Here is a 17,580-nt window from a genome sequence, read left to right as displayed (position 1 = left end):
TGCAGTCGCTCTGCAGCAAAACATGGCTCAACAAATGATTGATCAGGAGGTTGAATACAAAATACAAATCCATCTTTTTGTGTGAGAAATAAAAATAAAAAAACATAAATCATTTTTTGCTTTTATGCTTCCCAGTGACTAATTCTGTTCAAGTTAAAGGGGGGAAAAAATAGAAGTTACTGTTGTTCATTCATCATGAATTTTGCCGTCAAATGTTGAGAACATTTTACAAATTATAAAGTCAGAGAACACCTCTCTGACTGAAAAATGCAGAAGTCAAACAGGTGAAAATGTTTTCTGCCAACATGCAGAAAAAAAAGACATCTTAACAGACCAGTCTTACCATCTCCACTTGTTCTCTGCATCCTTTTTAAACTTCCAATGCTTGTCAGGAGCCTCAGGTGTACTTTACCGATCTGCTCAGCCKGTCTCMGATTGCATAGTCTGTTTTAGACATAATAATTATTCATTCCTTTTTAAGTTTTTAGTGATTTTTCTTGGTTGTTAAGCCAATTTCCATCTTGTCCTCTTACAGTTTAGTCATTGCACTTCTAAGAGATCCATTAACAATACACTGATATTATTAAGTACTTTATCACATAATTTCTGAAAATATGGAAATAAATAATATACCCATTTTAGTGAAAATGAGGGGAAAGTGAAAGTTCACCCACAACATTTTATGGCTTTAGCTGACAAGAACATAGAGAAAATAGTTTTTCCTGAGACATCCATCTCAATGTGCTTCAGCTTTAAAAACGAACAATCTATACTGTAAATTTGCCGCAATAGCTTGAAAGTGAAAATGTTTAAAATAACCAGGCTTGTGCTGTGTATCACTCTTCATTGTTTTGTATGCGTGCGTGCCTCTGTGTTTGTGTATGTCAGAGAGATGGAAAGGTTCAACGWTCCCCCCAGTAATTGCCTRCTGAAATGACACCAATAGAGATGGAAGCCGGCTAGGTCAGAGTGGTCTAGTTGCTTTCATCAAAATCAATAAATCAGCCACTAGACAGAATGAAAGTGTGTGTCTGTGTTTGCATGCGTGTGAATGTGCATGTTGTGTGCGTGCGTTTCTGATTGATACTCAGTTCTCRTTTTCCTCCCCGTCTTGCTGGTTGATTTCTTTCTGGTCCATAGACCAGACTTCCTCTATAAGAGGTGACACCAAGAGGGACACTTTTTATTTGGGGTGGATACATTATTCATCACCGAGGCGACGGGCAGAAAATAGACTYCTATAAGTTGCCATAAACTTCATTTTTTAAAGCCGTTCTGGACACTTATGTCTTTCAGGTTAAAGTGAGCTTTTACAAAGAAGTGGGCTTGGACTTTAATAAATTGTGGCAGGTCAAGATGGTCAAAGGCAGCAAAGGTGAAAAATAGCCGACTCAGGACTGCATTCAGGCAGTTTTTTTGTTTTGTTTTTTTAAATGAAAGGCTTTCTCATTTATTTTCTCCTTTTGAGCACAACATTTCTTCTATGGGAAACAAGATATTTATTATAATGCAGCTTGGTAAGCATTTCTGACACTGCAGTACATTTAATCTATCAAATTAACCGAAGTTTTAGACACAGTTGTCWAATATACACCTTAAAAACATTAATATGGTAACAAATCATAAGTTTTTAATCAGATACCAAAGGTGTCATGATCCGTCTTTGGTGCACAGCAATACCTTCGTACAGTGGGTTTTTTTAGCACTTCTTCCATTTTGTGAAGATGCAAAGAAGCTGTATAAAGYTTCTTCAGTTCCTATATCAGCAATAACTTGTCTAGCACAATGTGCACCCTTCACCCTGGCAGAATCATTGTATTAAAGCCCCCACTGAAAAGCAAAGGCAAAAAAATTACATGAATTCATCAGCAGATGTACATTTTATGAAATAAAAAAAAATGAAATAGAGGTAATAGAATTAAAATCAGMAATAGCTCAGTCAGTGGCTTGATCTAGGAAAGAGACATTGCTAAATCCAGAGGTACATGACCAGGGCTGTTTTYTATGGGAAATAAGAACAGAGTAAACGTAGTTAACAACATCAGTACCTCAGTTAATGGCTCCCATGGAGGCGCATAGCTGAACATAAGTCTATTCTATGGGAAAATTAAAATAAATAAGTACATAAAGTTAATGGAAGCAACACCTCTATATGCATCTTTGTTCAGGAAAGAGGCAAAATTACCACAATTGCTGGATCTGGAGGGCTTTCTGTTRGAAAGAAAATCAGAAGACAAAGCCACTTCAAATTGAAAAGTAAAAGCGAGAGCGTATGGCTAGAATAAGTCTGATACTTTTGTCAGGTTTACTTGGAATGTTAAATTTCTTTCTCGAGATACAAAATAAGTTACCACTTTTTAAAGCTTCAAATAGCATAAAAAGGACACATTTACCTGTTTAAAACTATGAATTTTATTCAACGCTTGCATTTGGCGTGACGGCCTTTATGTGAGTTTTATTTCCTGAACGCATTGACAGCAATAACAAACCTGCTTGGTTGTTTGCTGAATAAAAGAAAAGTATTTCCTTTTTTTCTTTAAAAGGAGTGGAGAACAGCTCAGATTGTCCTTGAAGAGRTTTGCATCACTACAGTTCTTTTTCCCACACCAAACATTTTGACACATTGACAGGAACTGCACAGGTGTGTTAACAGCAGCTGCATTCCTCACAGGAAATGTCATGTTGTATTTTATGCTTGTTCATTTAACATGTCCTCTATGAAAAAATGCCCCCTTCGCTGATAAATTCAGCTTGACTTTCTGTTTCTTTGTCTCCAGGTCCAGTTTTTGGTTTCCTCTTTACACTTCAGAATAATTATAAAGTCTTCTAAGACACGTTATCTGGGCTACCTGGGTAATGTCTAATTTTTACAGAGGAATACTTTTATGCCTACTGCCAGATGGATGTTTGCTATCTCGCACGCACCTATGACTGCACATTCAGTTGAATGTGCACAATCTTTCACACAAGACTCCTTTCTCTCAGCTCGCTCAGAGATTCTGGTTAGGCATAGCAATGAGATATTGGTAAGAAAGAGGGACATTCATCACCAGCCTGGAGCATGTGTTAACACACGCACGCATACACACACATACACACCCCCGCACGCGCGCACACACACACACACACACGCCGTCTGGCAAACTTCGCCTCATGCATTACAATTGAATGAGATGCAGGGAAACATTGTCCAATATTCAGTTCATATGTTATCATCCCGGTACAGTGCGGCTGAAATGTATGTTGGTGTATGCATTTGAATTTATGWMTGAGTTTAAATGTATGCCTGTACACAATTGCCTTCTAGGAAAAATGAAGTAAGCATAAACTGCACATTAGGTGAACCCTCTTATTTACACCTATTTCTATTTACAATAGAAAAAATAGAACAAAAYATTTGGCCCAATACTGTTTTCCTTGTTGCAGCTGKGCCGACCACAACCCCAATTAAAATATTCCCCTTCAAGGCTAATCCCAACTAATTGTGGACGATTTTTATTGAGCACTGATGAATATTTTTTACATTAGCAGGTGGATTCCAAAAAATTAGAATGTCCTTAAGAAGACAATTTGTTTCAGTAATTTAAATCAAAAAGTGAAACTTGTAGATTTGTTGGACTCGGTGATATATTTTCTGTTTTATTTTATTTATTTGTTATTTTTTTATGAGAATGGCTCACAAAATTATGCATCTCAAAAAAGTGTAATATACTTTAAAGCTGAAAATAAGTTTACATTTATTTTGTATAATAAAAAAAATAATAAAAATCTGACCATGTTACACAATCATGCGGAGGACCGTTGACTTTGTTCAGCAAACAACCACCGATACAAGGAGGATAAGCACAGAGAGGTAATTCATAAAGAAGTGCTGTATCCAGACACATTATTGAAAAAGTACACAAACGGCGGTGACAGTTAGAGCTTTGAGGGGATGTTGAAGCAAAGTCCTTTCTAGAGTTTGTGGGATGTTCACAAGAATGTGAACTGTGGTTAGAGTCAGTTGCCCCTTGCACATCATACAAAGCGACTGAATTCAGAGCCCTGTGTGCTTTCAGCTAATATTCCTGAAAATATGGAATCAATAATACAATGTTCTTCACACTGTGCATCTWGTTCRTAGAGGCTATGGGTTCATTTCTAGCTGAAACGGTGGAACAAAGGTGTAATTTTGCAGGGTTCATTTCAACCCCCCCATTTYGTGTCAGGATTTTTCAGGAGTAATAAACACRTCTAGATCACAGAACAAAAAGACGATCTGAAAGGTTTAAGTACTTCAAGAGCCACTGCAAAGATTTATCCAAGACTTRGGCTACAGCTGTCACATTCCTTGAGTTAAGCTATTTGTGAGTTGCACAGCTACTGCATCTCCTGATGTTAACCCCACTGTGTTTTCTCAAGTCCAAGGGCATGCTGATTTAATTTTCCAGGAGGACTTGGCACCTGCCCAAACTGCTAAAGTGCCAATATTTACTTTAATGACCATCCTATCACTGTGCTTAATTAGCCAGCAAACTTACCGGACCTGAACCCCATAGGGAATCTATTTGATACTGCCATGAGGATCCAGCTATACTGCTGAGATGAAACCTCATAGTAACAAAACCTGCTTTACTTAACACAAAGTCAGAAGCTGATCATTTCCTTTYCTGATGCAGTGATTCCTGGAAAAATGGCGCTTCAGTGTGTGTGCTGAACAGTACAGGGACGTGTTTTTCAGTAGGCTAGGATTTCTGTAATAAAGTACATTTTTAATTGATCCTGGAGTGTTCAAAATATCTGACTAACAGAATTTGGATTTTTCATTAGATGAATTAACAAAGTTCAAAGAAACACCTAAAATATTTAATTCTGTGTGTAATGTATCTATACTGTATGAACGGTCGGCAGTCAAACCCCATGTGCAGAGACTCACTATTCTTGCACACAGGATGCTGCAAAAACAATCAGCAGAGGAATAATGGATAAAGAAGACTGCTTATATCTGAGCAAATCCTGTAAACAGCTCTGATTCTTTTTTATATATATATTTGTGCAGTGTATATTCCCATTGATTTTACTGAAAGTATCATTATAAACTATTGCCTCGTTTCCACTGAGCTGAACAGCTCAGTGATTTGATATCAATTGTTGAGTTGAACAACCTGTACTGCATCATTCCTGCTCCCTTCTCGAATAATGGTACAGTTTGGTTAGCTTGGAACTACTGGCATCATGACTGTTGTTGTASTAGCATGACACAACATTATGCATGTGTGTTTAACCCCCGCCTACCCAGAGAGCATCCAACAGGTGAGGGAAACACTCAGTGAAAGCAAGGCATTAGTAAATAGTAGTCAACTATGTGGTTTTTTTTCTTGTTTGGTCCTTGTCTGCTTTTTAAATCCAATTACTTAAGTATATCCACAGTTACATATTTGCCAAAAAAAAAAAAAAATGAAGGTTGAATGGGTGAAATATTATTTCCRGAAAATTTCCAAGAAAAGTTAAGTTGTACACCATAAGGTGTATGAATAATCATGGGCTTTTCTCCAGTTTTTTTTATTGGATTTTACTCTAATAAACACTGCAAAAACTTAAACCAATCAGTTCTATTGAAATTAAAAGGACTCTAAAAGTGGGGCAAGTACTACATGACATGTTGTAATATTTCYAATCTGACGACTATARGGTAAAATATGCCCTGGATGTGTTTACTCCTTGGTTTCACTTCAAATTCAAAGGCAACATTAATCTGTTAGACACTGTCCGTGGYTGCCCTCATTAAGAAGCAAGCGAAAGAGTTATTGTTAAGCTGCTCCTTAAAGATCATTTTTCCAGAACAAGGATATGTGCAGCAACAAATTACATGGTAAAAATATCCCTTAGTTTCTGGCATTACATTCTATTGTTGAGATCTGAAACAAGAAGCATTTCCCTGTGAGACCCCCAGCAGCATTAAAATAGAGCTTTACTCAGCCCAATTAGAACTTGTGGAAATCAGGCTAATGGATATACGAGGTGGGCTGCCTTTGGCTCGCCCTCCAACTTTGTAGAATAAAACAACCACAACCTTGAAGTTAAATCTACAGTAATGTGTGTGAGACGCTATGGTTCGGGCATTCTCTATATTCATGTAGGAATTAAGTTTATTGCCTTTAATCCCCCTTTTTTGATTTAAAGTGCATCTCCATCCATCTGTCACTCTTGGATATATATTTATCTCTCTTATCTGCCTTTCATTTTTTTTTTCCTCTACACCCTCCATGCTTCATTTAAGCTGAAACATGATGCTCTTTCTCTTCATCCCCTCTTCTSACTTAACCTAATCCTCCCTCCTTTTGGACAGAAGTGTCTCTCCCTAATGTTAGTAACACAAGTGTAATCCTATTTGTATGTTATTGTGTTGTGATGTTCAAAAGGAAGATGCTTTATAAGATTTTCCAGCCTCCATTCAGGCCAGAGGAGCTTTTTTTTATTATTTAATTTGAGGGATACAAAAACAAGAGGGGAAAGCAAAGCTGAAAGAGGGCAAGGGCTTCAGCAGTCAGCTCTGACAGGAATCTGTGGACTCAACGGTCCGTGGCGAACCGAAGTGTCAACTCCACTTGTACGTCCAAGCATATCATTAGGGAGACATCTTTTGTTGGAGTCAGTCACTGCTCTCTTTTGAAGAGTGAATGTGGAACTGCTCATGTTTGCACACGCCAGCTCTTTCATTAAAAAAAAAACCAAAACAACACATTTTAAAACAATGGTGTTGTAAACAGACATGTCATGTARGTTTGTGTTATGAACTAGGGTTTGATGTAGAAGGTTGCCTCATTYGCTAAATTCAAGCTTCAGCATAAGAACTGTAACCATCTGACACAGTGTGTGACTTATTTTCCTGCTTTAATTCCCAAATTCAGAGCAGATTCTGATGTAACTACTGAATCACAGCCAATGAGGAAAGAGAGTTCAGCATGATTCAGAAAAACCAAAGCAGGATATAGGAGATAATGCAACTCATTAAGTTACTATCTCAGTACCACAGCACCACCTGTTGGTCAGCATGGTTTCTGTTCTTTGCAATCAGGAAAGTTCAGTTATTGCTGTTTGGCTTTTTTATGCTGTTTATCTTTTGCTTTGAGCTCTTTTTACAGATGATGTTCTTAGATTTTTTTTTTGTCTTTAAAAATGTTCACTACGTGCTTAACTCACATTTACCAGTTTTTATTTATATTTGTAAAATAGGTTTTCTATCTCCAGCATTGATTTGGCAAGAGGTTGGGTTTTATCGGGACAGGTGAACCGTCCATCGCTAGGCAACACAGACAAACATAGTCATGCATTCAGACTTAAACACAATTTAGAGCAATCACATCACCTAACAGGCATGTTTTTAGTGCATAGGAGGAAGCTGGAGTRTCCAGTGGAAATCCAGGCAGGCCAACTGATTGGCCAGCAAAAAATATATATATCTTCCACATAAGACATTCAATTGAATACTTTTTTAACTTCTTTTTTTACTTCTAGATGTTCAATTTGTGTGAACTACAGAGATGATTAAAGAGTAACTATTGGTCCCAAACATTGCAATAGAACCTGTGAATATGAATTAAATTKCTTCAAATGGGAAAATATGGAAACCATTAAAAATAGAGATAAATGTTTTTTTTAAGGGTGTGTTTTCTGGTTAAAATGCAGTTAGATTTTCCAGTTCCCAGTTCAAACTGCCATAAACTTAACTAAACAAAATCAGGAAACCATTGCAAGAAACGATGTGACCAAGGTGAACTGCAACTTTCCATTTCGATATTTGAGCTAAAAATTCACAGTACCTTTGAAAAATAACACTACCTACTTTAAAAAAAATAAACACTAAGCAAATGGAAAGAGCTGTAACGACTTATATCAATGGCCAAAAATTTTATTGACAATTCAGAATGAATACTTAGTCTCTCCATCCCCCAATCCGAGAGGTCCTGACAGTAAAACATGAGAAATAAGCTTTTAACTTTGCACTGCTTCTCTTTTCTCACTCTGAATCACATCTATGTTTTGTTGTCTCCTCGTCTCTCTCTCTTTTTAGATTCAACAAAATACAGAACACAAAGAACACAATGAAGAAGGATGGCATCAGCTCCTTGACCTACAAACTGGTTCAGGTGAAGAAGTATCCTATGTACACAAACATCTCAGTGGAGATCGGCAAGCCTCCGCCTCGGCCCATCAAAGGCTAGAGAGAGTAAAAGAGAGAAGGATCTAAAGTTGATGCACTTTTACCCGGATGGGAGAGAAGAAAGGAAGGTGTGGAGTAGAGAAGGATGATGTGACTTTCTCTTTTTTCCCCTGTTTACTTGTTTGAGATTTCAGCTTGACAATTTTTYACTGGATTTCACTAGGGATGCCAGCTGCCACCCGGTAACAGTCAGCGACGTTAAAAACCTTTGGAAACGGAGCAGGAATGTCAGCAGCTGACAGAAGGTTGTTGTCAAACTCAAGTGTCGTTCCATGAACTATCATCTGCAAACTGGAGGGCATCCAGCAACATATTGGCAGGAACACCAAACATGGCTGTTATAAAACACCTTGCCCCTTTTCTGGAGATGCACACACAATAACTCAGTCCCATTTCAAAACMAGCTTCGGTTCACCACAACGCTTGACGACATGAACAGGATGCAGCTTCCTGTTGAGAAACGCATGAAATTACCAAACATTTGCAGTGACGTTTTGCAGGTAACAGATTACCTGCAGGAACATGAACATTCAGTGGTTCAGGTGGTTCAGATGGTTTTTGTTGTCCCCAAGACATCATGTCTCGACACAGAACTGTTTCATGTTGACATTTCCCTCTGGGAGTCTTCAGTCTGAATCTCCAAACTCAAACCTTCTGCTRTACGTCTATGAATGTTTAACGTGCCTGCATCTACAGCAGAAGACTCATGAAAACAGAGCAGCAATGAACAACTGGGGTGGGGTGGGAAGGACTCATTTTTTTTCTCTCTTCTTTTATACATTTCTGAACTTCAAAACAGAACTGGAATTTTGTAACGAAAAGATACAGTTATTTGAAAAGTTTTCTTCAGTGTGCAGCCTGGTGGAAGTACGTCGAAACGTGAAAAAAGAAAAACATACTGACAGCTCGGGTTATGGGTTCCAGTTTTCCTTTTGTCTTTTATTTTTGTCTCTGAGCCTTACTACAGTTTTAACAGGCTAACCCGTKTTCATAAGGTGCAATATGCTATAAGGTTTCTTCAACATTCTGAACTCATCAAATTTTGTCAAAATAAACATGAAGCCTGAGCTGTCAGGTTATGTTTTACAGTCAAGTAGCATTGCGGCTAAAAACATTGGCTTGCAAATCTTTTACACTGACAGAACTAGTTGAAAACTAAGTCTTGTGGTTATTTTCTAAGCCTGCAGTATAGCCATGTRGTCTTTTTTAAACAAATATCATCAACTCTATATGGTGTTTATGAGTCACTTTTGTGTCTATCTTTTGCATTAAGTCATTTAGAAAACATATCGAAATGGAGTAAATTGTCAAAAGGAAACGTAAAACTTCTCTGGTAATATACAGAGCATTGCAAACGTACTCATGCTTCCCATATTTTGTCACTAGCTTGATGTAAATTATTATTTTATGTGATGGACCAACACAGAGTTCAAGCATATTTGTGAAGTGCAAGAAGTGTGAAGTGTTTTTTTTTTGCAAACCAAAAAAACCCACTTCACTGTGGAAAACTGTGGAGTGCAGTTGAAAACCCCTTAAAAAATCTTCTCCAGTCTTTACAAGTAATCAAATTATTAATCACCTGCGTAATTTTATATCTCAGTATAAATGTAGCTGTTGTTTGAAGACTTAAGGTTTTTCTTGAAGGACATTAGTGGAAAAATAAGTAATGAAATTCAAGGAACACAGCAGACAGGTCAGTTGTGGAGAAGTTTAAMAAGGATTGAGTATTGTATAATAGCAAAGCTGAGACATGGCTGTCTATCTGACCAGCTGGCTGAGGAGAGAACTAATCAGAGAAGTCATTTAGTGGTCCTTGACGCTTTAGAGACTCTATTCAAGTCGAAGAATCTATTGACAAGACAACTATGAGCACTCTGAATTTGGCCATTAAGAACAAGCTGCAAAACAAAAGATATTGCTGAAAGAAACCGTCTTGATCTCATTTAATGTTCGTCTCAAGTCATGTAGGAGACACAGTGTGGCAGAGGGTTCTCCAGTCAGATTAGAGCTGCATTGTAAAACACTCTAATCCTGATTACACCATGTCTATTGTGAAGCATGGTGGTGGCAACAGYTTTCTGTGGGAATACGTCTCTTCAACAGACATAACAAAGTGAAAACTGGAGATTGAAAAAGAGTCGATTGGAGGTTGACCTTCCAGATGACCCAAAAGACTTTTGAACATTTGGAAGTGGGACCAAACATAGTCAACATTTCAGATTTTTTATGCAAAAATAAAAAGTTTTGGTTTATCACATAAAATCTCAATAAAGAACATTAAAGTTTGTGGGTTCAACCTCATTRAAAAGTTCRATGGGTTTGTGTACATTTGCAAGCCACTGTTTAAACCAGCTGAGAATTCTGTCTGACTTTTATGGATTTTGTTCCCACATTTGAATATCAGCCATAATAATCAAATATTCATATCTTGTTCTGCTGAATCACGTCYGTCGATGCAGTTTGTCCTGTAAAGATGCTTCATAACATTCAGTAACATAAGTTGAACCAGGTAGACACAATATTTAATTTGCTCCTCCATCAACACTTCATAGCCTTGGACAGCTTTGTCTCCGAGACATTGCTCTTCTTCCTTTTATGTTTTTAATTTTTCTCGCCTTTCTTTTTTGTCTATTAATGCCCACACCTCCAAACTAATGCCTTGAGAAATAATATGTACTAATTCAAAGGTCAGACCTGGGAGAAAAAAAGAAAGTGTCTGAGAAAATCTAAACTGAAGAGGTTGAAGTGAATTCCCTTAACTGTTATGATTTAGCGAAAATGATTTCACCTTTTTGGTCAGCCTTGAGGCAAAATAGGTTTCAGTCTGCTTGGCTCCTCGCCTCAAGCCTGAATGGTGGACGATATAATTGCTCCTCTTTTCAGACACACACACACACACACACACACACACACACGCACACACACACATAAAACACACTCATTCACACCATCTGCCTTTTTTATGTATTATCTCCCTTCTCGCTGCCTTTCCATTCTTACTCTGCCAGTCTGGGCTGTATTGTATCGGTGGCTCACTGTTGTGCTTTGTGATGGACCCACTTCAGGCACATCTGGGCTTCACAGGAAGAGTGCTTCTTCTTTCAACAGATATCGACAGGAGCTCTTTGTCTGTATCTTTATTTTGTCTCTAATCACTGCTTCTCAGCACACATCCCCACTTGTGAGTCTTTCTAACCCCCCCACCTGTTTCCTCCTTCTCTCTTCACTGTCCATTTGGCTCCTTCTTGCCTGGATTATGGCTCTTTTTTTTTTCCGTCTGATTAGTCGTATTTCTGGTGCTTTTCTCTTTTCTGACTACAAGTGGTCAACGTGTTTCCTTATTGAAACTGTTTACAGCAGTATTACACATCAGTTCACATCTGTTGCATGCTCTGCTTTATAGTCATTATTAAGGATGGGAGGTCATAGCATTTTTAGGGGGTCAGTTTGTAAAACAGATTACATTTTTTGTTGTTTTTTTGTGGTTATAAATGCTGATAATGAGAGTGCAGCAATTGCATAGTTTTTTTTTCTCATGGTCTTAAAGGGGCACTACAGCAAAGGCAGAAAGCTTTTAAAGTTTGGTGACTTCAAGGTCACATTATTCATATTTTTAAAACCCTAAAGTCTTAAATCCCATTATAAACATTAAGTGCAATGACATTTGGTGCAATCTTAGTATTGCAAGTTTTGGTTAGGTGTATATATGCTTAATAACACAAAAAATAATAAATATGCATTATAAAACACCACACAACTGGATAAAAAAAACAACTCCAATTGTCAAGAACTGGTCTCAAAATGTATCTGCTTACTCTTCAAAGAGCCATAAAATTACAAATTCATCTACCTTGCAAAAGCTGAACTGCAGTGGGCAGCAACATGTGAGGAAGGAGCTACAGCCAAAGAAAACTGAGGTCACTCTGCTACTTTCTCTGCCATCTCATTGAAAAGTTTTGAAACTGTAGGAATGGTGTAACTGAACATTTTTAGCAATTTGAAATTTTGATATAGTTTGATTGCAACAACCTGTCCTTGCCCAACTGGCTGCAATCCTGATTAAAGTTACACTGGGTTTGCTTTGCTTTGGACCTTAGATCTGAGATAGNATCTACCTTGCAAAAGCTGAACTGCAGTGGGCAGCAACATGTGAGGAAGGAGCTACAGCCAAAGAAAACTGAGGTCACTCTGCTACTTTCTCTGCCATCTCATTGAAAAGTTTTGAAACTGTAGGAATGGTGTAACTGAAMATTTTTAGCAATTTGAAATTTTGATATWGTTTGATTGCAACAACCTGTCCTTGCCCAACTGGCTGCAATCCTGATTAAAGTTACACTGGGTTTGCTTTGCTTTGGACCTTAGATCTGAGATAGACATCACATCTGAGTTTGTTGGAGCTGCAAATCAAGAAAGCGATGGGCCAAGCTAATTGGTACGATCAGTGCCTGGCCTACTGTTGGCAGTGCAAGGTGATAACATTTTATCTGAAGTTTTATGTATTTAAATATGTAAACAAATAGTCCAACAGCACTATTTGTCCCACTGGTTTGTTGTGTTACAAATATTTTATTCYTGTGTCTTTGACCAAGTTTTACACATAAGGTGGCCATATTGGATGTTGAAGTAGGAGCAGAGACCTACAACTTCTGCAGTCATTTTGTTGAGTTTTTGTAACTTGGAACTTGATAATTCCTGTTTGAGTACAAATTCTGATTAATACATTTGACTCGTGGCAGACGTTACACCCTAGTTTTACTTTTTCTTGTTGCAAGTTGAAAAATCAGTCGGTTGCTAAATWTTYTGTGTAATGACCAGGCCTCTGTTTCATGCCTTCAAGCATTTTCACAAATTGAAGCTATTCCATTTTGGTGTATTTACACACACACTATAAAAATTCAACAAAAAAAAAACAGCGGAAAAAAAGAAACTTTTTTTTTTTCACTATGCCTGACATGAAATCAGATTGAACTTTTACATTTTAAGTAAATTAAGATTACCAAAATTGTTTCTGTTCAAGAAATGCCAGATTAATGAGAAAGAAAATAGTTATGAAAGCTTTTGTTATTTTCTTCAGAGTTGGAAGTTTATGTATGTCCTTAGTGTTTTAYATGATTCTTTTAAAYGGTATGTCAAACATATCAGATAACCTTTCACAAGCTTCTGAAAGTAATTTCCTGGCATTTTGGTCCAAACTGAGACGAGTTTGTTGGCTGTCGTTCTAAAACACACCATTTCAGTTTGATTTTCTATGGGACTGATGTCAGGGCTTTGAGATCGCTACTGAAAAACTGACTTTTGTTACACATAAGTCAACTTTTACTAAATTAGCAGTATGCCTATGTTTCTTGTCCCTTTGGAAGATTTGCGCCCACATTCTAACTTCTTGGCTTATGTATAGAGATGTTGCTTTACTAATTTCTCCATCGATTTTGTGAAGTGCACCAGTCCCTCCTGGAGCTAAAGTTRAGAGGGTGCTCTCAAGCTTACAAATCTCTTTTTTTCATCCAGATGTAACTATGGTCATTATAGCCAAACTGTCTCCTTTTTTAAGTAGCGTGATTGCTGGACATTTCCATGCTATTCATACTTGCATATATATATGTATATATATATATACATATATATATATATATATGGTAAACAGATAAACATTTCATGGATGAACAAAACTTCTGGTAGTTCCACAATCATCTCCCTGATGTTTCTGCTTATTTTCTGATGATTTTGCTGGGGAAGCAGTGCTTTATTAAATTACATTCACAGATGTGCCTCCAATTTACTCAACTGTTGTGAAATATCCTTTTAGAAGATTACAGAGGTATTACATCAACTGAGCTTCCCTCCACACCCCAAATTTTTAAAGGACGCTAACCTCAGTGCCAGTAAGCTTCTGACTTTGAAGAAAAATAATTCTCTCTCTTGTTATCCTGGCATTCATTCAAATGATTTTAGTCATTCCAACTGAGCACTCACAAGTTAAAATTCAGCAGTCATGTTGAATATGAACTTGGGAGCGCTCAGAGACCTCCAGTTATCAAGCTGGAATTTAGATTTTTAGAGCCATGCCATTTATTTTAGGATGTGCAACTCAGAAATTCTGATTTTTAAGGTAAAAGTCAAATGCAGCATCAGTCCAGTACTTTCTGACTTCCATCTCATGGTAAAAAAAAACTCAACGTTTTTTTAGGAACGCTGTRAAAACCACAGCACAYACTCATGCCAAATTACAACCAAAAACCCATTCTTCTGCAAAATTTACAAAAAAATTGTTTCAATGCCATCTTAAAACAAACCGAGTATGAGTCTGATACACCACCTGAAACTTTGATTGGATTAATTGTAGGATGTTAGATATGTGCAGTGGAGACAATAAGTTTACTTACACTRACTGGACAAAAGACACAAACACCTTTTTTTTTTTTCTCACTACCTGAAGTTAAATCAGACCAGACTTATCTTGTTTTAGGTCAGTTAGACTTACCAAAATGATTTCTATTTGATAAATGCCAGAATAATGAGAGATATCAGAAACTAATTTAATATTGTCATTTAACAAAATCAGAATTTACGTACAGAAAATTACTATCTCTTTAAACAATGAGGGAAGGCCCAGGCTTTGGAAACTTGTGGTGGGTTAAAAAACACATTTCAGTAAATTGGAAGTTCACTCGTGAATATATTAAGGCGATGCCTAGAATATACTGCTTGTTTGACACAATGGAAAAGCCACAAAAAAACGGCCAAGGAAGGAAGTCRTGTAGGAAGAGCAGTAAAATTACAAGCTTTATTCCAAGAGGGACATAAAAAACAGATTGAAATTTACAAATGCTGACAGGAACTTTTATTTTATGGAAAAATGTCATAGAACTAAACTGTTTGACCATAATGACAATCGTTAAAATCTGGAGGAAAGAAGGGGAGGCATGTAAACCTTCTCTGGTTTACATGCCACCATCCCACCTGTGAAGTATGGGGGTGGCAGCATGATGCTGTGGGGCTGTTTTGGTGCAGGAGGAACTGCTGCCCTTCATAAAATCAATGTAAAATCAATGCCATCACAGGAAACAAACATTACGTGAAAATATTCACATAAACATTTCAAGACAACAGCCAGGAAGTTGAGGGCACAAATGAGTTGTAATTAGTACTTCTAATTGAACTAAAACAACAGGAATTTGATCTGAATTAACTTCAGATAGTGAGAAAAAAAAAGTGTATTTGTCTTTTTATTTTGTGTATGTAAACTTCTGGTTTCAACTGCAGCTGGAAAGAAGGCCCCAGTGTGTATAAACTGTACCATGCCTCACCAAGACCAGTAACCAACGTATTTAGCAAAAAAATGTATTTGTGGCCTCTGCTTGAGAATCAAACAGCTGTATCACACTTCTGGTGGTGACGGTGTTTGAATCAATCTTCAGATGCACTCTTTGCTCTTCAACTGCTAACAGTCAACAAGATCTTCAGGCCTGGAGGCGTTTCTAAAACTTTACTGTACCTATGGCTTTTTTGTACGTTGAATGTTGAAAATGTTATATCTTATATAGAATGCATTATGTCATATCAAACCTACTTTTTCTATACAATTAATAAATCTGATGGTAAAGATTGTATGTTGGTGTGCTTCCTGATTCTTTAAAGTAATGCTAGTTTTCACATCTGGGCTGAAGTGAACAGGAGGATTTTTTCTGTTCATTTAATATAATTATTATATTGTTATAATAATAATTATTATTATTATAGTTTGCTTTCTTGTATGTTGCTGTACAGTCATTCTGTAGCTGATCAGTTGGTTGTACAAAGTTTTGACTCAGAAGGGCTGAATATAAATCCATGATGTATTTGTGTTTTTTACGTACTTTCCATTGCACAACTATGCACTATGTTTATTTGTCTTTAAAGAAATCGCAGTAAAATACAGTGTTTGTGGTCATAACAGCACAAACAACAAAAAGCATTTAGGGCAGTAACAAAAGTGTCTTACAAGAGTAGGCTTCTTAATGAAAGGTTTTCACAAAGAAAAGTAATAAAATTAAATAGAAGCTAAAGAAAAAACTAAAATGAAAAATAAAACAAACTAATAGTTTATTTTGACTTACAGTGTAAAACCAATGCACTGAGGTTGTGATGTGAGAAAAAAGTTGCATCAGGAAACAGACTACTGATCCCAGTACTAGAAGCAGGGTTCATACAAATTTCAATCATTGTTCCAATTACATTCTTGACAATACAGTGAAAAAAACCACTTACTTAGTTGAGTGTTATTCACTATTATTTCACAATAATGGAGTAGGTTTCAGACTTTACTTTTTTTTATTAGATCAACTTAGCTAAAAAGCTTTGTTTTCTTCCATAAATTATAATTAAGTTCCTGGAGTAAGTCTTGCAAAATTTAAAACAATACAACATCTTTATGTTAAAATAAACTAAAGACTTTCTGACAAGTCACTGAAAACTGTATATTTGCTGTATCTTAGTACTGAAGAATCAATACTACCTTCCTACACCATGTGCGTGCCCAAGCAGCATACATTTAAAAACAGCATTTAAATAACATGCCAACAAATCTCATCTAATGTTATACTCTCGTTAATTATTTCCTATTTACTATTCATCACAGCTGTGCATGAAGTGTAAAACAGCATCAGCTTGTGACAAGTCTGTCACTAGTTGTCTTATTTATCAGCTGTTTATGCTAACACTTAAATCTATCTATAATTTTCTGGTAATTTCAGGACCAAGAGATCCTAAAGCTCTTCCTGTTTCTCCTTAAAAACCTTCTCAACATCTAAGCAACATTTTTAAAATGCAAAAATATAACATAAATGGAGCTAGATTAAAAAAGTAGGAGTACAAAGTACAATTTTTAATCCCCGTGTTTTGAGATAAAGTTGCTACGTTAGTGAACAGAGTTGTGGGATGAMGTCGCACCGTTTCTTACATGGTTCCAAATTTTATTGACTTTTCTTTTTTGTGTTACATTCAAGTGTTGGTGAGTTACCCCTATCACGTTTGCAGATTCTCCTTCCTTGGGTGGATGTATAACATCTTCAGCAATAAAAGACCTAAGGACAAACTGTGAAGATCACACATTTTAAAATATATGGTGGTCGCGTGAAGAATCACTGAATTGGGGTGGGCGGCTGCTGAGGTGTGCAGTTTTTGAGGCGGGAACAAGTGGCAAGGCGATTTCCCTCCCAGTAGCCGGCGTCCTGGCCGTCATGACAGCGACACTTGGTGCAGGAGTCCACCCACACAGGCTCTCCTGCAGCTATCACTTGGCTGCGGGATGCATCAGTATAACAGTTGGGACCTGGACAGAAAAGCAAAAAGCGTGGAAATTGAAAGATTTAAACTTAGTGTTGTACCTAACTTTTTCT

The 17,580-nt window shown here is 37.0% G+C and overlaps 1 protein-coding gene and 2 long non-coding RNA genes across 3 annotated transcripts in view; 1 reads left to right on the top strand and 2 right to left on the bottom strand.

The window, feature by feature from the left end:
- The first annotated feature begins 5,482 nt into the window (after positions 1–5,482).
- Positions 5,483–9,270, top strand: LOC103479851 (uncharacterized). Its single transcript, XR_536001.2, has 2 exons — positions 5,483–8,271; positions 8,367–9,270. It is a non-coding gene; the product is annotated as an uncharacterized LOC103479851 (long non-coding RNA).
- A 2,395-nt stretch (positions 9,271–11,665) lies between these two features.
- LOC108167105 (uncharacterized) lies at positions 11,666–13,944 on the bottom strand. Its single transcript, XR_001777505.1, has 2 exons — positions 12,319–13,944; positions 11,666–12,053 (listed from the first exon to the last, which is right to left on the bottom strand). It is a non-coding gene; the product is annotated as an uncharacterized LOC108167105 (long non-coding RNA).
- A 569-nt stretch (positions 13,945–14,513) lies between these two features.
- The window catches only part of LOC103479850 (von Willebrand factor C domain-containing protein 2-like), an 8,144-nt gene continuing 5,077 nt past the window's right edge, over positions 14,514–17,580 (bottom strand). Inside the window, exon 3 of the mRNA XM_008434530.2 lies at positions 14,514–17,513. Within this exon, the coding sequence (XP_008432752.1) occupies positions 17,323–17,513 (191 nt within the window). The 3' untranslated portion in view covers positions 14,514–17,322. The remainder of the gene's footprint in view (positions 17,514–17,580) is intronic.

The sequence above is a fragment of the Poecilia reticulata genome, linkage group LG17, assembly GCF_000633615.1.
Source record: "Poecilia reticulata strain Guanapo linkage group LG17, Guppy_female_1.0+MT, whole genome shotgun sequence".
In the NCBI taxonomy this organism is placed as follows: Eukaryota; Metazoa; Chordata; class Actinopteri; order Cyprinodontiformes; family Poeciliidae; genus Poecilia; species Poecilia reticulata.
This window is presented reverse-complemented; position numbering and strand designations above follow the sequence as displayed.